General features: G+C 44.8%; 1 protein-coding gene and 1 non-coding gene across 13 annotated transcripts in view; both read left to right on the plus strand.

Moving 5' to 3' along the window:
* GNPTAB (N-acetylglucosamine-1-phosphate transferase subunits alpha and beta) overlaps window positions 1-22,108 on the plus strand; it is a 211,495-nt gene extending 189,387 nt beyond the window's left edge. For all 12 annotated transcript variants that reach the window (XM_084957374.1, XM_021092669.2, XM_021092666.2 and 9 more), the window contains 11 exons: window positions 346-469; window positions 1,457-1,660; window positions 2,351-3,456; window positions 5,628-5,827; window positions 6,042-6,261; window positions 7,790-7,903; window positions 10,465-10,550; window positions 10,777-10,875; window positions 14,252-14,419; window positions 18,094-18,184; window positions 20,671-22,108. In XM_084957374.1, coding sequence (XP_084813500.1) covers window positions 346-469; window positions 1,457-1,660; window positions 2,351-3,456; window positions 5,628-5,827; window positions 6,042-6,261; window positions 7,790-7,903; window positions 10,465-10,550; window positions 10,777-10,875; window positions 14,252-14,419; window positions 18,094-18,184; window positions 20,671-20,748 — 2,490 coding nt within the window. In that variant the 3' untranslated portion in view covers window positions 20,749-22,108. The remainder of the gene's footprint in view (window positions 1-345; window positions 470-1,456; window positions 1,661-2,350; window positions 3,457-5,627; window positions 5,828-6,041; window positions 6,262-7,789; window positions 7,904-10,464; window positions 10,551-10,776; window positions 10,876-14,251; window positions 14,420-18,093; window positions 18,185-20,670) is intronic.
* LOC146403528 (U2 spliceosomal RNA) lies at window positions 11,221-11,406 on the plus strand. Its single transcript, XR_014804661.1, has one exon. It is a non-coding gene; the product is annotated as a U2 spliceosomal RNA (small nuclear RNA).
* Window positions 22,109-27,945: the final 5,837 nt, after the last annotated feature.

Genomic DNA, 27,945 nt, shown 5'->3' on the forward strand with positions numbered 1-27,945 from the left:
CTCCTGTAGACTCTTGCTTTCGCATTTAAGTCTGGCGTGGTGCTGCTTTATTTCCACATAGGTTAAAAGACCTTCTTGTGAGACTCACCCATAAGTCGAGTCCTTGCCTGCTTTCCTCGGGTAGCGGCAGAGAGCATGTGTGCCGGGTGAGAACTGTCGAGAGGGTGGGAGTGAGAGACCTACTGCAGGTACCCGCCCACTTGAGGCCCAGGGTGCCCCTGAATGCAGACCTTTTCTAGAGGCTCTGTTTGTGTTGTGTTGCCTTTTTTTTTTTTTTTTTTTTTAAAGAATCCTAATTTAAGAATAGAAAGGGACAGACCATTTTATTTTCTGTTTCTCTCGTAGGTTTATTTGACATGGCCTGTGCCAAACTGTGCTGAGGGCTGCCCCGGATCCTGGATTAAAGACGGCTATTGTGACAAGGCTTGCAATAATTCCGCCTGTGATTGGGACGGTGGCGATTGCTCTGGTGAGGATTCGTCCATGTTGACGGAATTTTTTTCGTTTGTCTTTATTGCATATGTACAGTGACTTGATGAAACATTCTTCATGTGTTCAAGGGTCAGTAATCCATGGACTCTGGGGGTGAAGACCAGTGTCCCCATGTGGCCCAGTTTATTCATATTATCATTGGGGGGGGGGCGTTTCCCACACTGACCCTGCGCTTGAAAATGCCTTCTCCTGATACTCAAGATGTGGAAAATCAGTTCTGTACCTTCACTGATGTGAGCTCAAGAGCAAGCATCACTCTAAGTGGTTCTTGCAGGAGCTTGTGGCCACTGGCTCTCTGCATCAGATTGCCCCCGGTCACCAAGTGACTTAAAGAGATGCCACAGAAATAAACATGTTATCTCCTCAGCGTCTCCTCTTCCTTTCTTGCATGTGTGTATCTGGACTTGTTGGTAATAGCAGGTTTTTACATGTATTTATTATCTTTCTGTTTATAAAGCATTTAACCTTATAAAGCATTTTGAATTTCCCAGTCACTGACGCAAGAGAGGGTGTGTGCGCAGCTTGTCAGCGTGAGGAAACAAACAGGTTTGGGAAAGTGTTGAGTGTTGGGAGAAACACAGCTCTAAGTTGTGTCAGAGGCGGGGAGTGAACACCTATGTGAGAGAGAGGCTGTGCTGCCTGGAGAGCGAGGCCCTTCATTCGGCTGGTCAGTGCCTGTATTAGGACGTCTTTGGCAGTGCTGAGAATCAGTCTTCAGAACAGTCTGCCCTGCACACACATCTCTGTGTGCCCCTTGAGCAAAATTCCGGCCTGTACTTAGAGGCGGCAGAGCTGATCAACACCCAGGCCCACTTCCAGTCCGCTGTCAAATGACGCCCCCTTTGCCTATTATTTTCTTTTTAAGCTGCATGAAGACTTCTCCTCAAGAATGGGGTGAACACCTATTAAGTGTTTTCCAAGATTGCAGGCACAGCAAATTTCTGTTTTCCTGCTCCTCCTCCAGGTAACAGTGGAGGGAGTCGCTACATCCCAGGAGGCGGGGGCACCGGGAGTATGGGAGGCGGACAGCCCTGGCATTTCGGCGGAGGAATAACCGGCGTCTCTTACTGTAATCAAGGATGTGCAAATTCCTGGCTCGCTGATAAGTTCTGTGACCAAGCCTGCAATGTCTTATCCTGTGGGTTTGATGCTGGCGACTGTGGGCAAGGTATATTTATTTTAGCTGTCAAAACATACTTAGAATAAGGGGATGACAATCCTTGCTAGGTAGAAGGGGTTTGGATTGCTGCTGTTGTTTAAAGTAATTATGGTCTGTGTGTCCCTTTCTCAGCCCTGCATCCAAATTAGTTGTGAGTCATAAGTAAGAGAAGGACACGGATCTTTAGGAAAAAAAGTAGACACTGAAGCTGCATCTTTTCCTGTTAGTGCTCCTGTCTGACTTTTTTTTGTTGTTCTTTGTTTTAACTGAGCAGAGTTATCTTAGTTGAAAGTATGTGGTGAAGGTTTAGTTTGGGAAGAATAGAAGGAGAGCAATGGCTCATGAAATAAGCATGGTTTGAATACTGGATTTTGTCAATAGCTTATTAATTGGGGTCCTTTTTGGCAAGAATTTATATTTTTTTCAAATGGACAAAAAGATGGAAGTTGATATTGGAGTTTGCTTTTCGGAATCATGCTGTGTCTCTGTAGTGAGTCAGCCTTAGCATTCTCTATTGATAGTAGTGATTGCTTCCGAGAGTAAAAATGAGCCCTACACTAGTAGCTTTTGTGTTAGAATTTCTGGTTAAAGTTCATTTAAAGTCATTCTTAGAAAGTGAAAACTCAAACCCTAAGAATTGAAGGAAAAGGGGGGAAATGGCTAGTTTTTTAAAAGTCATGTTTGTGTTTTTTCCTCTAGATCATTTTCATGAATTGTATAAAGTAACTCTTCTCCCAAACCAGACTCACTATGTTATTCCAAAAGGTGAATGCCTGCCTTATTTCAGCTTTGCAGAAATAGCCAAAAGGGGAATCGAAGGCGCCTATAGTGACAACCCCATAATTCGACACGCTTCTATCGCCAACAAGTGGAAAACCATCCACCTCATATTGCACAGTGGCATGAATGCAACCACAATACATTTTAATCTCACACTTCAAAGTACAAACGGTGAAGAGTTCAAAATCCAGCTAGCGGTAGAGGTTGACACAAGGGAGGAGCCCAAACGGAATTCTACGACCCAGAAGTCTTACCAAGATTTGGTCAGCCCGACAGTGCTTCTTCCAGAGGTGGAAATCCCGTTTGAGGATATTCCAGAAGAAAAACGCTTCCCCAAGGTCAAGAGACACGATGCTAACACAACAGGAAAATTCCAGGTGGAGGTGGAAGTTCCGCTGGTCAATATTTCACTCCTTCCCAAGGAGGCCCAGCTGAGCCTCAGTAACTTGGATTTGCAGCTGGAACTCGGAGACATCACCCTGAAAGGATACAACCTGTCCAAGTCAGCCCTGCTGAGGCCCTTTCTGATGAACCCACGTTATGCAGAGTTGGCAGTAAATCAGGCTCCTGTGACAGGGCAACGAAATGACAGTATGGAGGCCCCATTGGGAAAACAGGTTCACAGAAGCATCTACCCGAGCAGCTTAGGAACACCTGAAAGGTCCCAGGGGTCCTTGCCTCTTCCAGCAGTGACCATGAGGGTGAACGGCCATTCCCAGAGTCAGACGCCACTGGACTTAGAAACCAAAGCCAGACTCAGGTCCCAAACTCTGACCCAAACAATGGGAGGCAGGAGTGTGTCCAAAGAAAAGTTCTCATCTCTGATTGTCAGCTTGGAAAAGAAGGAGACACAAGAAAAGATAATCACAGGGAAAGAACAAGAGAAAAACAGACTGGGGGAAAATGCTAACAGTCACCTAGGTGGTGATGAAGTATTACCTGGAAGAAAACTGCAGTATTACACAGACAGTTACCTGGGCTTTTTGCCATGGGAGAAGAAGAAGTATTTCCAGGATCTTCTGGATGTAAGTGATACCCAGCCTGAACCTTCCCATGCTCAGAAAAAATGAACAACCTTGTCAGTGGTGATGATATACTCACGGCTGCACTTAGTCAGCGTTTGCCTGTGGCCACCACTGAACTCAGGGGCTTTTCTTGCCTGGTTTCATTTAATTATCCCAGTAACTCTAACCATAAAAATGCCTTATAAGGGCCCTGCTGTCATCATCCCCATCTCACAGTTTAGGAAGCAGCCTCTGTGTGAGTGAGTAAGGGAGGTAGCTGGGCCATACCCTGAGAAGTAGTAGTAGAATAGGGATGGTATCTTATCTTTCCTTGGTATGTAGCAATTTAATTTTTTACTTAAAAATTTTTATTGTGATTTTAAAAAACACTTTTGCATACGTTGTGTGAGTTGGCTCTGGTATTTTTACTTTACTCATGAAAGACCCCGAGATGCATTAGCTCTCCCACCCCCACAGCAGCAGAGGGTGTGAGCCAAGCCTCAGTGTTGTCTCGCTGTCCCTCCTGTTCCGCAGCCTCCGCAGTGCCCTGGGCTCCTTTGCACATCTTGTAAGCGCCGTCTCTGTGCCAGCTGCTGGGGAGCATGAGATGGTCAGAACAGTCGCTGCTCTGGGAGACTGAGAGAGCGAGCTGGGGGGCAGACTTGTGGGCAGTGTGATAAGTGTCTGCTGAGGCATGGGCAGGATCCAAAGGGAACACGCCTTAACTCTGCCTGGAGGTCTCGGAGGAGGCATCCCGGAGGAAGTGCCCTGTCTGCTGACTTTTGGATGGTGGGGAGGAGGACAGACAGAGAAAAGCCATGTGTTCTAGGCTGGATGGCAAGCAGAGCACAGCCTCGAGGAGCTGTGACGAGGAGAGTTGACGCTTTTCTCTCATTTTCTTTGGGGAGTGGGAAGTATCTTGTCCCTGACACGCAGTATTTCCTAACTATTGAGCGATGCCAATGTTGATTTCCTCACTTTTCTCCCTCCCTTACTCCTTTTAAAAATTGCAGAAGTGCTATAGGCTAGTGATAAAAATTGCAGAGCAAAAAATAAAAAACAGTGAAAAGGGAAAGGTCTCTTTTCTTCCTCCCTTAATCTCCTTACTTGAGACAGTCACTATGAACATGTAGGCTGGTGGGTATTCTTCCAGTATTTATATAGTTTATGTTTTGCAGCAGTGAAATTATCCATATCTTGCTCTGTACTTGCCTTTGACGTAATAGGAGATGGGCAAACTGCCATTGTTGTTTTAACAGCTGTATGTTTTTCGGTTACAAATATGTTGCAATCAACATTCTTGTACATATACCTCCCCCCCCCCCCCCCCGCCACCACTTTGGCCGCACCCATGCAGAAGCTCCCAGGCCAGGGATTGAACCCATGCCACGCAGTGAACCAAGCCACAACAGTGACAATGCCAGGTCTTTAACCTGCTGTACCACACAAGAACTCCCACATACGTTGCTCTTGAGGAAGCTTTATTTCTGTAGGTAGAATTGCTAGGTTAAAGGGTCTTCTATGTATGAAATTGAACTACGTCTTCCTTAAATGTTACACCCCTTCCACCAACAGTATACGAGCCTGCCTTTGTCCCTGCAGGCTGACCAACACCTGTTAATATCAGTCTACACTTTCATCAATTTCAGAAGCAGAAATGTTTTGCTTATCATCCCCTGTAAATTGTGTTCATGTTCTTTGCCCATTCATTCAGTTTCACCTCTTACTGGGTTTAACTGGATTCTTTACATTTCATGATGTTAACACTATTATATAGTGAACCAATTTTTATTCCAGTCGGTTTAAATACTTGCTTTGATGTCAGCAGTAGAAATAACTTGATACTGAAATTACTATCAAATTTATTCAAAGTCAGTTTTCTGAATTTTGCGTTGAAATTGGCTGTGAAATCTCATGCTCAGTGAGGAGCCCTGAAGAATGCCCTATAAATAGACCTTTGCCCTGCAGCTGTTGTTCTCAGGCCGGTGTTGGCCATAACTTTCACTGAAATCTGGTTTAGTCCTGCTCTTAGGATCCTTGAAGAGACATACTAGTGCTCATGTCATGTGCCCCTCACAACAGCTAGTGACTCGTTGTTACCACGTTGCATAAAGTAGTACCTCTGTCTCTAGTTAACACGGGCACTTGTGCACTAAAATATGATGCTGTGTTGTGTGGAATTCTCTTTTCAGGAAGAAGAGTCACTGAAGACACAACTGGCATACTTCACTGACAGCAAACACACTGGGAGGCACCTAAAAGATACGTTTGCAGATTCCCTCCGTTATGTGAATAAAATTCTGAACAGCAAGTTTGGATTCACGTCTCGCAAAGTCCCCGCACACATGCCTCACATGATCGACCGGATCGTTATGCAAGAACTGCAAGATATGTAAGTCTTGTTGTGTTTGAGTTGTTCACTGGTGCTCACAGCCATGGCTGCTGAAACTTACATCTTGGCTGTGCGGCATTTACGGCTCTAACGCTTGATGGCTGATTTGTTGAAGGTATAAGGTCGACAGTGGGAAGGAGGAGTCTGATTCCACACGTTAGGTACTGGCCGTACCTTAAATAACCAGATCTCACGATACGTTATGTTTGGACAGGTTCCCTGAAGAATTTGACAAGACGTCGTTTCACAAAGTGCGCCATTCCGAGGACATGCAGTTTGCCTTCTCTTACTTTTATTATCTCATGAGTGCAGTTCAGCCCTTGAATGTATCTCAAGTCTTTGATGAAGTTGACACAGATCAATCTGGTGTCTTATCTGATAGAGAAATACGAACGCTGGCTACCAGAATTCACGACTTGCCTTTAAGTTTGCAGGTATTAAAATTTTTTTGCCCTAAACTCTGTGTGATATTTTAAATGAAACTTTTGAATTTGATCCTTTGTCTTTTTCCCCTGCATACTTCAGTGTAATGCAAGTCCAAGTAGTTCTTCGTATGTAATGAGGATGATTACAACTAGTCCTTTTTTTTTTTTTTTTTTTTGCTTTTTAGGGCTGTACCTGTAGCATATGGAGGTTCCCAGGCTAGGGGTCAAATCAAAACTACAGCTGCCGGCCTACACCACAGCAACGCAGGATCTGAGCCACAGCTCAAGCAACCCTGGCTCCTTAACCCACCAAGCGAGGCCAGGGATTGAACCTGCAACCTCATGGTTTCTACTTGGAATCATTTTTGTTGTGCCACAGTGGGAACTTCACAACTAGTTCATTTTTAATGCCAGGATTAAAAATCAAATTTGAGGTTCATATTTTATTTTATATTATATAATTTTAATTTCATTTAAAATTTTTATTTATTTATTTATTTTGTCTTTTTAGGGCCGCACCCGTGGCATATGGAGGTTCCCAGGCTAGGGGTTGAATCAAAACTATAGCTGCCGGCCTATGCCACAGCCACAGCAATGCAGGATCTGAGCAGTGTCTGCAACCTACACCACAGCTCACGGCAATGTGGATCCTTAACCCAACGTGGATCCTGAACAAGGCCAGGGATCAAACCTGTGTCCTCATAGATACTAGTCAGATTCGTTTTCTCTGAGCCATGACGGGAACTCCTATAAGGTGACATTTTTTAGGCTCTCAGTAGGGACTGCTGTTGTATTATCTGGAGAGGAGGCCATACCTGCATGTGCAATTCCTGTGACAGGTTCATTCAGGGTCTTGAGGTGTGGCCGAGCAAGTGGAGCTCTCATCCAGGCTCGTCCCCTGCACGGCCCCTTCTGTCACGACACCCTCTCATCCCAGGAGTAGGACACTCCCTACTGGAGAGTACAGAGATGAGTCCAGCTGCAGGACCTCCCATCTGGTGATCCCCTGGACCATCTTGTGTGAAATGGTGCGTCATAGTCCAGAACGGTCTACTTTGAGACCAAGATGAGTTACTTGATGAATGCATTGTCTCATTCTGCTGGTTAGGGTGTCTTTAAGAGTCATGTAGTCAAGCCCTCTTTGAAGACAGCACTTTAATTTTGGTGACTTTAACTTTTTTTTTTTTTTTTTTTGGTCTTTTTTTTTTTTAGGGGTTGTACCCATCTCCACATGCATCCACGGCATATGGAGGTTCCCAGGCTTGGGCTCCACTCTAAGTTGAAGCTGCTGGCCTACGCCACAGCTACATCAACTCAGGATCTGAGCCTCGTCTTTGACCTACAGCTCAGCTCACAGAAATGCTGGATCCTCCCTCCCATGGAGGGAGGCCAGGCATTGAACCCACATCCTCATGGATGCTAGTCGGGTTCATTAACCGCTGAGCTACGATGGGAACTCCGTCTTTAACATTTTTAAAACCACAGTTGTTACTTGTAATGTACATAGAAGATTTATCCTTTCGTTTTGTTTTATTAGGATTTAACAGGTCTGGAGCACATGTTGATAAATTGTTCGAAAATGCTTCCCGCTAATATCACTCAGCTAAACAACATCCCTCCAACTCAGGAAGCTTACTATGACCCCAATCTGGTGAGTGGCGTGGGTTCTTTTCTGTAAAACAGAGTATATCCTTATCGGTGTTATTTACTTCAGTTCTGCATAGCACTTTACAAACTAGAAATAGGCTCTGTGTTTATAAATCTTTAGTGGAAATTAGTAGCACAGATAATCCAGAATCATGTATACTTTTCTTTGAAATATCTTTTCTCTTTCCTAATGGATGTTAAGCTAATATTGAGATTAGTTGTTTGAATTCTGTAAGCAGACATCCTCTTCACTAAGGATGGCAGAAGATAGCGCCAAAGCATACTCACTGCTCTAGAACAACTGTGAGGATAAAAATTAACCCAGGAAATATTCATCAAATGGAATCCCATCTTTCATCCAAGCTCAGTTGCTCTGATGCTGGCCCTTTCTGAACCTCACCAGTAGGGGCAGTGGATGTTCTACACATAACCTTATCAGAGTGCCATTTGGCTGAAATGATTGGAAGACTCTATTTTTTATTTTTTGTCTTTTCTTGGAAGACTCTTGATTGTAAGACACATCCCAGTTTCAGAAAGATGATAATGTGAAAAAGTGCATTTAGAATTGATGCAAGCATATCACACAGCCATTTATGCAATGCTTACAGTTAATTTTTACTAACATGTATATGGAAAAATGTTTACAATATAAAATTAGTGGGAAAATGGTTATTGCCATATTCAGAATATGATTAGAACTGTGGAAAACTCCCAGAAACCTTCATACATACCCCCCAAAATAATGGGAACGATGGTAGGTTAGATCATAGGTAGTCCTTGGCTTTTGTTTTTTGTTTTTTTTGCCAGAGCATGCAGAAGTTCCCAGGCCAGAAATGGAACACAAACATGAGCCACTGCAGCGACAACTCTGGGATCTCAACCCACTGAGCCACCAGGGGAGCTTCCCCCCCCTTCTTCTTTAGTAAATCATGTCATATATGGTCTTTTGTGTCTGGCTACAGCAGCAGCTACTGCTGCTTTCTTTCTTTCTTTTTTTTTTCTTTTTCTTTTTACAGCTGCATCTGTAGCATATGGAAGTTCCCGGGCTAGGGTTTGAATCGGAGCTACGCCACAGTCACGGCAACACCAGATCTGGGCCACATCTGCGACCTACACTGTAGCTTGCGGCATTGCCAGATCCTTAACCCACCTAATGAGGCCAGGGATTGAACCTGCATCCTCACAGACACCACGCTGGACACTCCTGCTGAGCCACGACGGGAACTCTAAACATAGGTAGTTCTTAATATCCTTTTTTCACATTGGTATTTTTCCATATTTTCTATAATGAATAGTCTTCACTTTCATAATCAGAAAAACACATATTTTTAAAAAATTGACCATCTTTCAAAATGTTCAAGCCCTATAATTAACTGTAGATATTTGTAAATGAATATAGAGAAGAATAATAAATCATATAAAAATCTGATATCCAAAAAAGAGAAATGATCCAATTAGTACTCATTGCACACATCAGGGATGGTATTCTTGGAGGGCCTCATGAAGCACTTTTCTATTTTCCCAAAATTTGGCGTTACCGCCAGCAAAGCTGATAGAATCAACGCTGAGTCATCCGGAGGTCAGTGTCCTAATTTAAAAAAAATGTAATGTCTATGTATTTGTCAACGTATTTCTGGGTATACCTTTCTCCAGGAGGGGCACGATGGGCTGTGAGTTCCAGGCTGTCTTTTCTGATATCTTCTTGGTGTAACCCCAGAGCTTAGGGCAGAGGAGGAAGAAGGGCCAAAGTGTGCTGGGCTCCTAAAGCATCTCCCCTTGATCTGGCCTCGTTGGTCTTCCCTGTCTTTGACCACATCGGGTTGTGTTGACAGGCTGCCTTAGAGGCCACTGATATCACCAGGGAGCTGTGCTCACTCTGTTTCAGTGCTCGATCCAGACTTGTCTTTCATCACTTGTATTTACACATCCATCTCTTTTTCCTTCTTTATAAATTTTGGGTTCCTAGTAAGATGTTGTAATAACTACCCTGCCATACACACTTACACAGAACTCACAGAAGTGTGTTCCTTTCTAAGGAAGATAATCTATGGGGAGAAAACAGTTATTCCTCTTGTGCTTATCCAGGTATGCTAAAGGGTTATTAAGGGATTTTAGGATTTTTTTTTTTAAAGAACCTCGCAGCATTAGTTAACATTACCAAGTGAACTCTTAGCCAAGGTGTTCACTTCATGACTGTAATTAACTATTACATGTAGAAGAGAGTATTTTCTAATTGGACTGTCAGAATGACAGCTTAGCTTATGAGTATCATAAGACCAATTCATTACAGTTTATGTTTGAAATTTATTTTCTTTCTGAAAAAAATTATGCCAGTAACTTATAAGACTTTTAACAGATAGTGTGTAGTAACGTGTGATTAAAATAAAACCGGCAGCCTGCTGGTCATAGTATGCCAATTTGATTTTTTTAAGATAATCCATTAAGATATTCATCTTGTTTACTGAGTCTTTTGGTTCCTCTTTAAATTCTGCACCTGAGGCGAATGCTTCACTTGCGCCCCCACCCCTGTCTTGGCCCTACTGTAATGTCTGTATTTTCCCACAGCCACCAGTCACTAAAAGTCTAGTTACCAACTGTAAGCCAGTGACTGATAAAATCCACAAAGCATATAAGGACAAAAACAAATATAGGTAAGTACTACATCACATGTTTTTTCCTTGTTGAAGAATAATTGTAAGAGTGTGGTATTTTCATAATTTTACCATAGTTCTTAAAGCATTCTTTGAAATTTATATGAGGTTATTTTCTTTAATAATATGGAAAGATTAAGTCACAGTTTTATAAAATGCGTGTTGAAATTTTGTTTTACACATCCACATGATTATTTAAACTTTTCAAATATGTTTTGATAATTAGGTTTGAAATCATGGGAGAAGAAGAGATTGCTTTTAAGATGATTCGTACCAATGTTTCGCATGTGGTTGGCCAATTGGATGATATAAGGAAAAACCCCAGGTACTGCTGGTTTTGTTGTTGTTGTTTTAAATTTGGAGCGTTTTAGGTTCATATTTGAACAGAAAGTACAGAGAATTCCCATAACTTTAAAAATTATCTTTAGTCATGCAGATAAACAGAAAAAGCAGTAGGAATGGGGAGAAGGGAGTGACTTATTTCTGTCTGGCGCAGACTGGAATGCCTAAGGGTGGAGGTAGGGTTTGAACTGAGAGGCAGGAGTTGTGAGTTGAGATTGGGGCCACCCATGCAGAGGGACCTCGGAGTCCAGTGCCATAACTCTTCATCGAGTCTGGGGGTGGGCAGCGTTGTGGGGGACTCCCAGAGCATTTCTGAAAAGGTGCTTCCATCACTTCTCAGCCTTAAGATCAAGGGTAATATCTGTTCTTATCAATTTCATACCTGCTACGTCCTCTGTCTGAGGCCAGTTAGGTTAAATGGATTTTTGGAGCAGGAGGTTGGAATAGGAGCTTGCTCCACTCACTCTGCACATTGACCTGCTACTGCAGGACGTCAGGGATCAGTGGGGTGGGGTGCTTCCAGAGGAGTTGACTTGACCCTGTCTTTCATTTCAAAGTAAAGTTCAGATTAGCTTCTGAGGAAAAAAGGAATGCCACCATAAATGTGAAAATTAACCCAGTAAACTTGCAGTCCTTCTTTGGGGATGAAATTAAATATTCAGGTTTATATAAGCTTTGACAATTTCCAGCCTGGCCCCCTAACAGTTGTCCTAGTTTGATAAAATTGGTTATAAGCTACATTTTTGAGTTTTGGACTTCATGGGAAATATAAAACTGTTAAAATACCCAGGGGGAAACTTAGCATATAAAATTAATCTTTTCATCTGTCTTTTAATCGCTTTTAGAAGTTTTCAGTTTCACCTCATTTATGATTTTAATTATAAAATATGAGAGATACACAATTTCTAGACATTTCAAAGCCACAGTATTTTTTTTTCCCCTAAAAATTCCATTCTTGGAGTTCCCCTCATGGCTCAGTTGTAACAAACCTGATTAGTGTCCATGATGACGCTGGTTCGATCCCTGGCCTTGCTCAGTGGATTAAGGATCTGGTGTTGCAGTGAGCTATGGTATAGTTTGCAGATGTGGCTCAGATCCCGTATTGCTGTGGCATAGGCCGGCAGCGGCAGCTCCAGCTCCAATTCGACACCTAGCCTGGGAACTTCCATATGCCACAGGTGCAGCCCTAAAAAGACAAAAACAAAAGTCCTTTTTTTGGGGAGGAGGTGGTAGAAATTGGAATTTTAAGAAAAATGAAAATACCTGTTTATAATATAGTCGTAAAATCCTACAAGCCAAGTAGACAGTAAACCGTAATAATTGAGACTCCCCGCTTGCAGCTCTTTTTGCACATGTCATTTCCTCTGCGCGAAATGCCCTGCTCTCATTTAAAAAAAAGATAACTTCAGGAGTTCCCATCATGGCTCAGCAGTTAACGAACCCGACTAACATCCATGAGGTTGCAGGTTCCATCCCTGGCCTTGCTCAGTGGGTTAAGGATCTGGCGTTGCCATGAGGTACGAGGTAGGTTGCAGACGAAGTTTGGATTTGGTGTTGCTGTGGCTCTGGCGTAGGCCAGCAGCTACAGCTTCGATTGGATCCCCAGCCTGGGAACCTCCAAGTGCCATGGGTGTGGCCCTAAAAAAGACTAAAAGACAAAATTAAAAAAAGGTAACTTTACGAACCAGTTTTGCTGCTTACGTTTTGCTTCCCCCGTTCTGTCGATTTGCTCTCTGAGTCATTGGTGATGTGCAGTGAGACCAGGGAGAGTTGAGAGTTGTCACCCTGAACTTTGATGTTTTTGTGTCAGGTTAAAAGTTGTTGGGTGAGAGAATTCACAGACAGTTTCATGATCCTGAAAGGGACAGGGTTTTACTAAGAAGACACAAGGCAAAATGGGCTTTTCCAGCAGTGTCTGCCAGGCCCAGGTACCTCCTATGACCCTGAACAGATTTTATCATTTTTAACTCTTGTTCTGTTTTACTTTTGGGGGACTCGTGTTTAAGTCAAGAGTGGAAAGCTAGTCTTCTGACTTTGACTGTAAGGACGGGCTTATTGCAGTCACAGGGAGGCTAGAATGGGCAGTATCGGGGCTCGGCTGCTCTCCTGCCTGCGTGGGCTTCACCCTGAGGTTGGAGAAAGGGCAGCCGCCGCAGACAGGGCAGCTGCTGATTATTTTTAAGTAAATCTTAGTCAGTGTTTCATCCTCCGTAAAATTTTCAGTATGTATGTGTACATTATAAGGACTCTTTGAAAATAACCTCAATACCATAATTTATTCCTTAACATGATAAACTATCTGGCCATTGTACACATTCCCCCATTGTCTTTTTTCGCTGTGCCTGTGGCCCTTGGAAATTCCTAGGTCAGCAATTAAACCTGCGCCACAGCAATAGCCAGAGCTCCTGCAGTGATAATGCCAGGTCCTTAACCCACTGAGCTGCTGGGGAACTCCTTCCCATTGTCTTTTATAGGCATCGTTTTAAACTGTTTGAAATGGTAGCAACTATATTTATTGCAGTTAAGTCTATAGGTTACCCCCATCTCTTTTTTTCAACATATAAATTTTTGCATGCATATATGAAGAAATCAGAGTGGATATATTTTGAAGATTTCTTGAACTTTGGCCTTTTTTGATTGTCTCCCAGTTGTTTAATGTGCTCCTGTGTCCCCATAGTTGCTGTAAATTGTTAGTGAGATCTGGGGGCTCTACTAGACTTGATAAAATTGTAAAAAAAAACAAACAAAAAACCCAACAAATTGAACTTGTGTACTTCAGAAGTGGTGTTATGCCTACCTACCGTTTCAGTGGGCCCTCAGGTTGGTGGGTTTTGCCTTGACAGGAACGTGAAACAAGCCAGGGAAGCACCACTGTAACCTGGTTTTTGCCAGAACTCCAGCATCTTATAGCCTGGTTGGAGATATAGCAAGTCATCAACCTCATATTAATCTACAGCTATTAGGAGCCATCTCTGCCTGGATTATTTACGTGACTCTTCTTAGTAATGTAACTATCAGTTTAGTTTTTCTTCGGGGATGCTAACAGAATGTTCTAGTCAGCCGACTACATTTATTGAACATTTCACTGGGGACATGCCAAATCGAAATTAAAATAACTCACTCCCTTAGCTAGAAGGCACCTTCAAAATTTGTCTCTAGTTCTTTTTTGTCTTACAGGAGGGGACTATCTATAAAGAAAACTTTTAGAGAACATTATTCCCCCGGAGAGTCATATCAGTAGATGCACCAACTTGGGACAGAAGTCCATTTCAGATATATTTGGCATCCACACTTCCTGTTTTGTTAGGTAAGGATCCCTCTTGCAAAAACCAGTAACCCTGGGTCTCTGTTGTTTCTAGGAAGTTTGTTTGCCTGAATGACAACATTGACCACAATCATAAAGATGCCCAGACAGTGAAGGCTGTTCTCAGGGACTTCTACGAATCCATGTTCCCCATACCATCCCAGTTTGAGCTGCCAAGGGAGTATCGGAACCGCTTCCTCCATATGCATGAGCTGCAGGAATGGTAAGTTGTTTGTTTGGTTGTGGGTTTTTTTTTTTTTTGCTTTTTAGGGCTGCACTCACAGCAATATGGAGGTTCCCAGGCTAGGGGTCAAATTGAAGCTACAGCTGCTGGCCTATGCCACGGCCACAGCAACGCAGGATCTGAGCCGAGTCTGCGATCTACACCACAGCTCACGGCAATGCCAGATCCTTAACCCACTGAGCAAGGCTAGGGATTGAACCCGCAACCTCAAAGTTCCTAGTCAGGTTCGTTTCTACTGCACCACGACGGGAACTCCAGGAATGGTAAGTTCTCATGTTTTGTGTTTGTGTCTTTTTAAGAGCAATGAAATTTCTTTACTGTGTTACTTGCTTTAATTTCTTTGTAAACTACATTTATAGTTTTTATTGAGCTCACTGGCCGAGTATATCTACTGAGCCTCATTTGCCATCACGGCCGTCAGAGCGGCAACCCTGTTTCTTGAATATTTGCTATACAGTAGACACTGTCCTGGGCAGTGTATTGACTCTTTAGAGTGAGAGCTGCCGTGCTCACTGCCATGTTACAGATGAGGACGTGGTGACAGAGGTCAAGCGTTTTGCTCAAGATGGCGTCGCTGTTACGCGGCATGTCCAGCGTGGTTCCTGACCTTCTGCACGTTCATTCCTCTGTGTGCCTCGGCTGCCTCATAGTGTCCCTTCTTTAATTTTATTACCAACACTTCATTATAATCTTATCTTTCAGTTGAGGGAAATTTTTGACCCCTTGCCTGCTTACCATGCTGGGTGCTAGGAATATAGGCAAACCTCGGAGATAGGGTGGGTTCTCTTCCAGACCATCACATTTCCCAGGGAGTATGAAGTTATATTTAGACTGTTAAGTATGCAATAGCATATCTAAAAAATGCACCTACCTTAATTTTAAAATACTTGCTAAAAAATGCTAACCATCATCTAAGGCTTTAGCAGGTTGTAGTAATATCAAAGATTATTGATCACAGAGCACTATAATAACAAAAAAAATTAGAATATTGAAAGAATTACCAAGATGTGATACAGAGACTGTTGGAAAGACAGTACCAATAGACTTGCTTGGCAGCAGGGCTGTGAAGTGCAGTAAAGCGAAGCCAATGAAATGAGGTCTGCATGTACAAAGATGAAAGGAACACGGTACCAGCCTTCTCAGGGGCCAGGTGCTCAGTTGTGACGTAGAATGCGCTGGGGTTCAGTGCTGTGGGAGTACAGAGGAGGACAGGGCTGGTTCTTTGAGGGGAGGTGCATGTGGACTTGCTTTGGAATCATGAAAAGGCTGTGGTAGGAGAGAGTTCCGTGCAGGAGACATGCCTGTGCCCGGACCCCGAGGTACAGAAAGCAGTGCTGTGGGGAGCGAGGGGAGCGGTTACAAAGGGCCGTATCCGAGTTAGACAGGGCTTCCCGGGAGACTTTTTAGATGTTTGTCGTCATCATGTGGGGTGGGACTGGAGAAAGGTGTTGAGAGTGAGGCAGTGCTGTCGGGAACTGGAGGAGAGAGGCCAGTAATAAGCATTTCAGTTGTCGCGGAAATGGGTGGTCAAGGCGTGAACCAAAGACGCGGCCCAGAGAATAAAGAGAAGGCAGTAGGCAGAGTTGGGGGAGATTCCAGCGGGAAACAAGCAGACCTCAGCAACTGAACCTCTTCGGTGTCTTGTGGTTGGGTAAGGGAGACAGGTAGCAGGTGTACTGCTGATACCTCCATACCTTTCTTTTCCTAACAAGTTAACATGGCTTCCACGGATGGCCAGGAGTGGCTTCTGACCATTCTCATGCTCCTTGTGCTCAAAGGAAGACGATCTTTGGAATGGTTCCAACTGTCAGCTCCCCAAGTCCAGTTTATGACTAAATCTACCTTCAAGGACCCTATTGAATAAGAAAAGGATTGAGTTTAAAAGTGGTGTGAACAGACCTGGCTCTCCGTGGTGTACAAATGAGACGAAGCAGGTGCGGGACGCGCTGGGCAATTCCCTGACCTGGGCCTGCTTTCTCCTCAGCCTGCTCAGCCTCTGCCTCACCTCTTACTGCAGACCCACCACCCCTATCCTGCTTTCTAGAAACTTTCCTTATTTCATGACCTTGCGCCCAAGTCCGCGTCATCTCCCCCCAGTTTCCTGCAGTGGCTTTCTTCCTGTTCCTTTCTTGGGAATAGTACCTTCTGCACCTGCCAGCCATCCATCCCGTGTGCTTGTCACTCCTTGCAGCCTGTGCGCCCTCATCAGGGCAGAGACGGTCTCTCACTGTCTGGGTCCACATACCTGCCTTGCGCATAGTAGGCGCTCAGTGCACCTCCAGCTGTTACAGGGTTCTGCTTCCTGGGGTGTCTCGGCCCTTCAGAGTACACACACATTCTGAAGGCTGCTGTGGACAGTGGAGCCCACGCTGCTGGCTGTGGATCAGGAGGAAGAGCAGTGGAGGGAGGGCCCCATTTTGAAGATGTGACTTGAGGTAGAGACATCCACTACCAGACAATTGTAAATGAGTCAAACTCAGCGCAGAGGCTTGAATCTGGTGGTCACCCGCACATCTTCTAAGCCTTATGCTAAGTGTTTGTTTAAGCTCCTTAAATTTCCCGATTACAGACGAGGAAACTGCTGTGCTCCCCTGTTTATCCCCATCCTCCTGTCTCCTGGTCCCGGGGATTCTGCCCTCCCGGTGTCTCTTCCAGGGCTAGTTTCTTCCCATTCTCTGCCCCAGTGCAGCCCTCCTCCTTTTCTCCTGCACAGACCAACTGGGCTGCCTGCCTCTGGTCACCTGCCTGTGACACCCAGCCTTCAGGTGGCCACCATTTTCACCCTGATTGTGACTCGCACGCATGTATATCCTCTCCTTTCCCACTAGGGTATCACGTGCAAACCCCGCCGCACGGTTTCCAGAACACCTGCAGGTCACACCCACCTGCTTCCCTGGCTGAACATCCCCAGTGCCTCCACGCCAGGCTTGATCGAGTCCTGCAGGTCCCAGCTTGCAGTTCTGTCAGCGCTCATGCCGTTCTCAGCCACATTCTTGACTTTCCCACTTCGTGGCTTAAATGAAGTGTTACCATCTCTGCAGCTTTCCTCATTTCGCTGTTTTTCCACAAGGCTTTGCGTTTGATATTTCTGTCCATCTTGTGTGATGGCTGGGTGCCCGTCAGCACCTCTGCAGGCTGGCAGATACTTTAGAGCGTGGATGCCTGCGACATGCAGCCGCTTCCGGGCCAAGGATCACACCTGCACCACGACAGCGACAATACCCGATTCTTAACCCAGTAGGCCACCGGGGAGGCTTCTGAGTAGGGACTTCTTACTCACCTCTCTTTATCTATAGGAAGGGTTTATTGGGTTATTGAGTGAATAAATGAATATGAATGAATTAATAAAGATGAAGAGGGCTTTTGTTTGTTAAAAATTCTGATTTTCTTTTGAATTCCTCTGCCCTGCCTGGATGACTTTTATTAATTCAAGTATTTACTATAACAATGAAAATTTCATACTCACATGGGAAATATATAATTACGTTAATATTGTAGTCTTGCCTCCATTGTTTTCATGTTTCACAGCATTGTTTTCGCTAAACTAATACAGTTTGCTAGACTAGTGAATAGTATATAGTTAGGAAAACTAACTAATGATAGTGAAGCCCTCCACAGAGCTGCACTATTGGCTTTCTTTTCTCTCGGAGCAGGAGGGCCTATCGAGACAGACTGAAGTTCTGGACTCATTGCGTGTTGGCCACGTTGATCATGTTTACGATAGTCTCATTTTTTGCTGAACAGGTAAGTTTTATATACTTTATGTGGACATTGAACAGTATTGGTTGTGTTAGTATCTGATTTTTTTGTTAAAGTGATAGAAATTTATAAGAAAATTTTTATGTCTCCTGTGGACTTACAGCTCATATCAAATATATTTCATAATACTCAGGCAGCAAACATAAATTGCTCTTTTTCATTTTTCTACATATATAGCCATTATTTTTTGTACCTGGAACTCAATAAATAAAGCTTTGCAGTTTTAGCCTGAAGTCTCTAAGTCAAAGTGTTTTTGACCGAAAGTCCGCCTCGAATCCTCACCTGATCCTAATTTTTTAGGATCTCTGATTCTCTTGCTTTCCTTTAATCTTTGTCACAGTAGCCAGTGTCTTACCCTCAGGCCTCGCCCTGCTTTGGGGATGGTGCCCGGCCTGGGCCCAGCCTGTCTCCCACTTAGGTTTCCCCTGCAGGTGCACACCCAGTCTAGAGTAAGAGGGAGAGTCGCGAGGTAAAAAGGAGAGCAGAGGATCCTCATTAGGCTGCAGCAGGTGTGAAATGCTCTGGGGTTTAAAAAAAAAAAAAGGTATTTAAGAAGGGAGGGAATGGTGTCTGGGCTGAGCTGACCTACACAGGGCAGGCAAACCCCGCCTCGGCCTCCACTGCAGGTGACTGTTGGGTGGCCCTTTTCCCGCTGTCACGATGGGAACCTGGCACTGAGTTTACTCACACTGAGGCGGCGGCAGTGGCCTAAGAACTGGGAACCTTGGGATCAACAGCTCTGGGCTTCCTGCTGCCGATGGAAGAAAATTCAGGAACTAAGGTTGTGGCAGGCGAGCAGGACTGCAGTGTAAACCTCCGCTACTTCCCAGGGACAGAAATCTTGTTCTGGATCTGGCTGTCATTGTTCCTGGAGAGTAAACATCTTAGGGGGAAAAAAAGACTCTACTGGAGTTCCTGTTGTAGCTCAGCGGTCATGAACCCAGCTAGCATCCATGAAGATGTGGGTTTGATCCCTGGCCTCTCTCGGTGGGTTGAGGATCTGGCATTGCTGTGAGCTGTGGTGTAGGTCACAGATGCGGCTCAGATCCTGTGTTGCTGTGGTTGGAGTGGAGGCTGGCAGCTACAGCTCCAATTCAACCCCTAGCCTGGGAACTTCCATATGCAGCATATACGGCCCTAAAAAGAAAAAAAAAAAAAAGACCGTACCAGGTTTTAGAACAGAGGTCCAATGAGGAACCCAAGTGAGCTGTGTGCTGGCCTGTGGTACAGGAGGCGACGCAGGCTGAAAGGAGCAGCTGCTGGCAGTGCAAGGGTTGGGAGGGTCTCTCATCACTGTTGTTTGTACCAACAGAGAGCAGAGGACCAGAGAGGCAGGAGGAGGGGGAGAGGAAGAGTAAATCCCCTCTCCTCCCCAGCACCTTGCACTTCACCTACTTAATTCCTTAACTTCCCCCACACTCACCAACGAGCCGGTGCTCCCCGTGCCCCGGAAGCGCAGCTCATCATCCAGACCATGGTGGCCCCTGCCTGGGCAAAGCCCTGCTTCCTTCTCAGGCTGGAGGGATAGAAAGTGAAACTGTAGAACAGGTTTTTCTCATAGAAACTTTATCACAGTGATCAGGTTCTAGTTCAGATGTATCATGGAGAAACTTTCTGTTAGAATGAAGTTTTTATTCAAGTTCTAAGCTACTAAGTTACAAATGAACTTTTGCGTTTTAGTCCATTCATAAATCTCCAAATAACCAGAGCAATAACCATTGGGCATTATGTGTAAGTATAAGAGGGAAAAATGGTATAGAATTGGAGGCGGGGAGGTCAGGCTCCCAGCATGCAGAAGTTCCTGGGCCAGGGATCAAACCCATGGAACTCCTAGAATTCTTACATTAAAATCCTAGGTTGCACATATGTAGTCGTTTTCAAACCCAGAGACGGTATCTTAAGAGCTGAAGATTCAGTTTTCTTGAAAATAAATATATGTGGTAATTTCTATGTAAAATTCTATAGTTTTTATAGGTCTTAAACATGACCTATAAAATGAAAACCAAGATATTTTTAATTTTCATTGGTTTAAATACCTTGTGGAGGGGTCCCTGTTGTGGCACAGCGGGTTAAGGACCCAGAAGAGTCTCCATGAGGATGTGGGTTTGATCCCAGGCCTCACTCAGTGGGTTAAGGATCTGGCATTGCCGCAAGCTGATGCACAGGTCACAGATGCGCTCAGGTCCAGTGTTGCGTGGCTGTGACGCAGGCTGGCAGCTGCAGCTCTGATTCGACCCCTAGCCTGAGAGCTTCCATATGCTGCAGGTGTGACTATAAAAAAAAAGAAAAAATTAGGTATCTAGACATATTGACCCTACACCGCCAGTGAAGTTAGTGGTTGGTTTTGTTTGATAGAGATTTGTTTGCTGTCTTTTGTTTACATACAGCACTGCGGAAACAACCTTCAGGGAGAAAGCTAAAGTTTGTCAACCTGGAGAATTAAATGTTATTTTCTTTCTTTCCTCCTTTAGTTAATTGCGCTTAAGCGGAAGATATTCCCCCGCAGGAGGATACACAAGGAAGCTAGTCCTGATCGAATCAGGGTATAAGAAGATCTTCGTTTGAAAACCTACCTCAGCATTACTGAGCATTTAAGACCCGGCATCACAGAGGTGTCTTCACGATGTGAAGCTTAGCCAGCCTGGCCTGAAGAAGGAGAAACACCCAGCACAATGCCTGTTTTCCGGAGTGAATATAGCCTACTGACCAGGAATTACTTACCCAACACACAGAAAATGTGTGTGTTGAGCAGCTCTGGTTTTAGTTTTAAAGCATTTGCTCGTGGACCTGTCTGTTGTTCTTTAAATGAAAAGTCGCCGATGAGGGGCAGCACTGGTTGCTGTGGGAGCTGAGCGGCTAACTAGCGTGAGAAGCCTGGGCCGGCTGGCGCGCTGAGGGGCCCCAGTCTGGTGCAGGCCAAAGCTTTTTGCTCTGGTTTTACATCTGGGTGTTTTTTACGTTTGTTTCTTTTTTCCATTTTCCATTTTTAAAGTAAGTAGCTGACTTAATTAGCTACCCTTGCTTTTGAACACAGTGAATTGGGATGTCTGAACATGTTTTTATACATCTTATTTAAATAAAGCATCAATATCCCCTCCTATTGGCATATCTAAATTATGGATTTTACGGACACTCAAGACTCTATGATCTTAACACACTCACCGCTCCTGACGAGCTCAGTGACTGTCATCGATTCACTTTAGCCCCTGAAGAAGACTGTGATTTCAAGTGGAGGCCTGATTACAAAGGGCTAGAGTCAAGTTGCAGAGCTACTCGCCAGATGTACTTATGATTTGAAGGTGTACATATCCAGACAGAAGTGCTGCATTTTAGAAATGAGTGGAGCTGATGGCCCTGGCCCGTGACGTCCTCATCAGTATATTCCAGTCTCTGTCTCTCTCAGTCACTTTCATGTAATGCAGGGTCAGCAACCGTTTTCTGTAAAAAAAAACAAACAAAAAAAACCCCACGTAGTAAATATTTGCAGGCCACATCTTCTATGTTGCATATCTTTGGTTTAGTTTAGTTTTTTGTTTTGTTTTGTAACAATCCTTTTTAAAATGTCAAAACCATGTCTAACTTTGCAGCTGTACAAAAACAGGCCAGCAGCTGGGTTTGGGCCATCACCTGCTGACCACTGGCGTAGAGAATTAGTATTTTGATGTGGGGGTTAGCCCTGACGTTCAGCCATACTTTATTTATACTGTGGATTTCTGGAGACCAGATCCATGAGTCCTTTTTGAACCCTGACCGTTATTTTAGATCATGATCTTAACAGTATTGCTGCAAAATGGCATATATGTTTTGTAAAAAGAACCTGTAAATAACCTTGTTTGTGCTGTAAGAGTTACGTATTTCAAAAATGGATGTCATATAAAAACTTAAAATTTTTTCTGCTTTGATTTTGAATCTTTGAGGAGTCAGTTTATTGTTATCCAGATTCAGCAATCTTTGCGATTAGAGGGCATGTCGAGGTTGGTCCTGAACATGACCGAACTTAAGTGGGAAATAGTGAAAGGAGAGGGGGTAGTATTACAACCTGCAGAATGCTATTGTATGGAGGAAAGTCAGGTCTAAATGGAATTGAGGTGGTAAAAATTAGGGTTATCTGGGTATCATTTGGAGGAGGTTATCATTCTTACAGTAAAGAATCCTAGAAAAGTTAGAGAAATGAGCATTTGAGTGTGGTGGAGATGTCTCTGGTCTAGTGAATATAATCCACACCTTATTTGCAGCTTAATAGATAATGAGATGAATAATAGAATCAGAATCCTCATAGAACTATTCATCTAATGATTCAGTAGAATCATTGGAACAAAGCTGATGAGTAAGTCAAAAGGTCTTCAAGAACCGCAAGGTCTCAGAACCAACAGTTCACATGAAATCCTCTGGGAGGCCAGTGTGTGATACGGAAGAGGGAGAACCGCTCATCCTGCCTGACCTCAAGGAGGTGCCTCCAGAATGCCCAGGCTTCATGGGCAGAGGTTCAAAGCCCCACATCAGTTTTGGGGGGGCGGGGAGACATGCCCTTGGCATGCAAGTTCCCGGGCCAGGGATGGAACCTGCCCCACAACAGTGACACCACCAGATCCTTACCCCACTGAGCCACCAGGCAACTCTGAAAACCCCACATCTTAGATGCTGTTATCGAGGACCCCAGGGCCAGGAAGATTATGTGACTTGTCTGAGGTCTCACAGCCAATCAGAGGCAGAGGTGGGTCAGAGCCCAGGTGTCCCTTCCTCATCCCCTCCAGGCCGTGGTGACTCTCCAGGACACAGGGCCATGTGTGAGTGAATAGCACCCTCTGTAGTGAGACTCACTGGGTTCGAGTCCTTCCTTGCTCGTAGACACGGATGGCCAAGATCCAGCTTTCTCTTCTATAAGGTGGGAGGTAATACTGGTATCAGAGGCTTCTGGTGATGATGGAAGAAATGACATAGGTAAGATACCCAGCATATGGCGAATATGAATAAATGTCAGTGTGAGGACGGCAGTGAGCAAGTGTGTGCAAAGGACTGTCGGCCAAGTTAGGGGTGAGGTCTCCAGGGTCGTCTTTAGGGTGAAATTACATTGCCCTAGCTAAGAAAGTGACACCTTTTCTAATTAAATATAGTTTTTCCCTAGACTTCCCATGCAGCTCACAAAAATAATTTTCCCCTAATTAAAGCATAAGTTTTAAAACTATCTCTACCTATGCCAAGAAGCATACAAACAATGACTAACAAATCCAGGGCTTAAAAGTAAAATGTATTCACAACTCAGGTCAGAACATTTAAGGAAGGAATAGCATCAATCCTTCCAAATTCTTCTCGAGCATGGAAAAGAGAAGGAAAAGCATTGTCTGACTTTTCCCTCGAGGTCAACAACCCCACACCAAAGCCTGGTTCAGTTATCACGAGAAAGGAAAACCATAGAGCAGTGTACTTCATAGGCCTCTCAGAAGAAGCATTAGCAAGCCCAATGAGTTCCTTCCCCAAAGGAGAAAACACTTTATGATCAGATCAGGCTGGGTCCACACCAGGAATGTTGGCCCAACCCTGGGAAATCAGTGCCGTTCACATCGGGACCAAACAGGGAAACGGCACGACGATCTCGATGGACCTTGCTTTCTTTAAAAGAGGTTTAAAAATTGAGAGTCTAACATAACGACCTCCAGACCATCAACAATTACCAACCTTTTGCCATTTTTTTCTCTATTTTTCCTTGTTGATATGTTTTAAAGTAAGTCCTAGACTTCCTGGGAGCTGAAGGGGCTTCCTGTGCGTCTGACCGCTTCTCCTTCCCATTTGCCCTGCTAACAGCCGCGTCTTACCGACCACATTGTTAGAATTGTGCATTTGGCACATGCAACCTGCTTAAGGAAAAAGGGTTCAGGAGACAGACACCCTGCTAGGACCATGCTCACACTGCCTGTCCTTGCCCCTCTCCGCATGTCAGCTGTTCTCCCCACAGTGGGGTTGTGGCAGCAGCCCCTGAGTCACTTCCCACTGGGAGGCAGCAACCGTCCTCTCCGGCTCTAATATTAAAAACCCTGATGGAGAGGAGTTAACTATGATGGGCTCAGTCTAGGCTCTGTGCCCACGGCATGGAGACCTTTGCCCCCCGCCCCCCAAAAAGGAGGGAGGTGTTGGGCTGATGAAAGCACCACTCCAGCTTCATAGACTGAAGATTGGGTGCATGTGGGAGACAAATTTTCTGCATTAATTACAAAGTTGAATATAAGCTGCCATATTTAAAAGCAATTGCAAAAAACCAAATCTAGTGATTAGAATAAAATGAACCTTAAGGAGTTCCCGTCGTGTGGTGCATCAGAAACGAATCTGGGAGTTCCCGTCGTGGCGCAGTGGTTAACGAATCCGACTAGGAACCATGAGGTTGCGGGTTCGGCCCCTGCCCTTGCTCAGTGGGTTAACGATCTGGCGTTGCCGTGAGCTGTGGTGTAGGTAGCAGACTCGGCTCGGATCCCGCATTGCTGTGGCTCTGGCGTAGGCTGGCAGCTACAGCTCCGATTGGACCCCTAGCCTGGGAACCTCCATATGCCGCAGGAGCGGCCCAAGAAATGGCAAAAAGAGAAAAAAAAAAAAAAAAAAAAAAAAAAAAAAAGAATCTGACTAGGAACCACGAGGTTGCGGATTCAATCCCTGGCCTTGCTAAGAAGGTTAAGGATCCGGTGTTGCCGTGAGCTGTGGTGTAGGTCGCAGATGCAGCTCGGACCCTGCATCACTGTGGCTGTGGTGTAGGCCGGCGGCTGCAGCTCCAATTAGACCCCTAGCCTGAGAACCTCCATATGCTGCAGGTGTGGACTTTAAAAAAAAAAAAAGAAAAAAGAAAACAAAAAACCAAACCTTAAAATATTTTCATTATTGAAAGGATTCAAAGAAGTGGAAGATAAAGCCTAAGTTCAGTACCTGTCACATAGTAAGTGCCCCAGAAGTGGTTAACAGATGTTGCTATTACGGTTCACAGTTGATCCCAAGTTCTCTTTCTGATGTCCTTTCTGCTTTTCCTCCCTTGCCACACTTTGTGGCAGCCACATCGCATTTCCTCTAACATGCTGTGCACTTTTATGCCTCTCTTCCTTTGTTTTTGTTTTTTGGTCTTTTTAGGGCCACACCTGTGGCTTATGGAAGTTCCTAGGCTAGGGGTGGCTTATGGAAGTTCCTAGGCTAGGGGTTGAATTGGAGCTGCAGCTGCTGGTCTACACCACAGCCACAGCAATGCCAGATCTGAACTGTGTCTGTGACCTACACCACAGCTCATGGCAATGCTGGATCCTTATAACCCACTGATCGGGCGCAGGGATTGATCCTATGTCCTCATGGAAACTAGTTGGGTTCGTCACCACTGAGCCACAACAGGAACTCCTGTAGATGCTGTTCTCATTGCTTGACCTGTGTTTTCCTTCTCTGTTAAACTCCTACTGACCTCTTATTCCTACCTCCAGGTCCATCACCAATAGTTCATCTACTGAGAAATTTTCCATAAGACCAGCTGTAGCACCTTGAGTTCTTTGAGACTATGGCTGAGGAAGTAAGGGATGTAAAATTGAGGCGTTCATATGACCTCAACAGGTCCATACAGCACTACCAACTACAGAAAAAGGGGGGGGGGGTCAAGCTGGAGTAAGAGGATATGGAACTCACTTCCTCTCACAAACACATCAAAATTATACCTACATGTACAACAGTTCTCATTGGAAACTGGCAGAGTAACTCCTATGTATCAAGGCTGCAAGAAAGAGTCCCACGTGGTTGGGTAGGAGAGCAAGCAAACACTGTTTGAGACATGGGTCATTGGGAGCAAGGGAACCACAAGGGGAGGGGAGATCACAAGGGCAAACATCTGCCCTGGGGAATGAGCGGGTCAAGCCACAGACTGGGTATCCCATGCAGAGGAGAGAAGCCTAGATGCCGCTTGTGAGGATGGGTGCTGACTTGTCCCCAGACAGGGTGGAGAGAGGTCCGCCCTAGTGTCTGCTGCCTCACCGTGCCCCCCAGTCTGAGCTAAATGAGCACCCTGGCCCTGCTCACTCTGCACCACAGCTTGGTACTGCAGAAGTGGCCCAAGGGCCTGGGGTGTGGTCCAGATGGGGCGGCAGAGGCCATTGTTGGCACTGTCAAACTGCCACAGGAGACTAGATTTCCAACAGATGCCCAGCCACTTCACTTCCCACAGCTGTAATGCCACAAAGCCCAGTCTAGTGAATGTTCAAGCCCTACCTACCCCATACCGCAACCCTGCACTAGATCTGGGGTGACCACAGCAGGGGAAAAGACATGTCCTTGGGCTACATCCAAGAAGAGCACCACATTGGACCTTGGTAGGTGCATGAGCCCCACTTGATCCAGCACGCTCTTCCTTTGGGGCAAAGGCTCCAGCATGAGGAGAAGGAAAACCACACACTTAAAGGGATCACAGCTAGCTGAAGCCCGACCCTCAGGGCATCCTTGGGAGCAGACCCCACCTCTGCCACTTAGCGGAGAGGAAGTCTGCCTCACACCCTGCATAGCTCTATCTCTGCCAATACCAGGCACACCCCCCATCAAGGTCACAGTGGACAGCTAGGAAAGATGTGTCCGCCTTCGGCATCAAATCCAGCCCTCACACCAAAGACACTGCGTACACAGTCTGTGCAGGGATGCTCCCACATAAAAACACCCCTTCAAGAGTACTATAGACACTGTTTAATCTAAATTCATAGAGACAAAGTTAAGTAAAAGGAAAAAGCAGAGGAACAACTCAATTGAAAGAGCAAGAGAAAAACCCCTGAAAAAACTAATGTGACAGTGATAGCTAGTCTATCAGACAATGAATTCAAGAAGTTGGTAATGAAAACACTAACTGAATTAAGGAAACGGAATTAAGCGCAGATCATTTTAATAAGCAACTAGAAAATGAAGACTCCATCAAAACTGTATAATTCAATTTCTGAGATAAAGAACACTCTAGAAGCAATGAAGAGCCAACTAAATGATGTGGAAGATCACATAGCGATCTGGAAGACTGAGTAACGGAAATCACCCAATCAGAACAGCGGACCGATAGACAAATGAAAAGCAAATAGCAGCACATGCGATCTGTGGGACAGTATAAAACATATCAACATCCACGTAGGAACTCCAAAAGGACAAGAGAGAGAAGGGGATAGAGAATGTATTTCCAAAAATTACGGCTGAAAAATTCCCAAACCTAAAGAAGAAAATATATTCAGGTATGGAAAGCACCAGAGGGTCCCAAACAAGAAAATCCAAAAAAGACCCACACCAAGACACATCAGAATTAAAAGGTTAGACTCATCAAGAAAAAAAGGGGAAGGGCTCAAATCAATTCAATTAGAAATGAAAAAGGAGCAGTTACAACTGACAACACAGAAATACAAAGGATCCTAAGACATGACTATAAGCAACTATATGCCAATAAAATGGACAAGCCAGAAGAAATGGACAAATTCTTACAAAGGCACAAACGTCCGAGACTGAGCCAGGAAGAAATTGAAAATGTGAATAGACCAATCACAAGTACTGAAATGGGAAACTGTACTTTAAAAAACTTCCAAAAACCAAAAAAGTCTAGGACCAGATGGCCTCACAGGCAAATTCTTTCCAACATTTAGAGGAGTTCCCATCCTGGCGCAGTGGAAACAAATCTGACAAGGAACCATGAGGTGGCAGGTTCGATCCCTGGCCTTGCTCAGTGGGATCTAGCATTGCCATGAGCTGTGGTGTAGGTCACAGACGAGGATCAG

This window comes from Sus scrofa, chromosome 5 (genome assembly GCF_054392235.1).
Source record: "Sus scrofa isolate SSC_HxYL_T2T_F1_AM1 chromosome 5, Sscrofa_HxYL_maternal_Yorkshire_Landrace_v2.0, whole genome shotgun sequence".
Lineage (NCBI taxonomy): Eukaryota > Metazoa > Chordata > Mammalia > Artiodactyla > Suidae > Sus > Sus scrofa.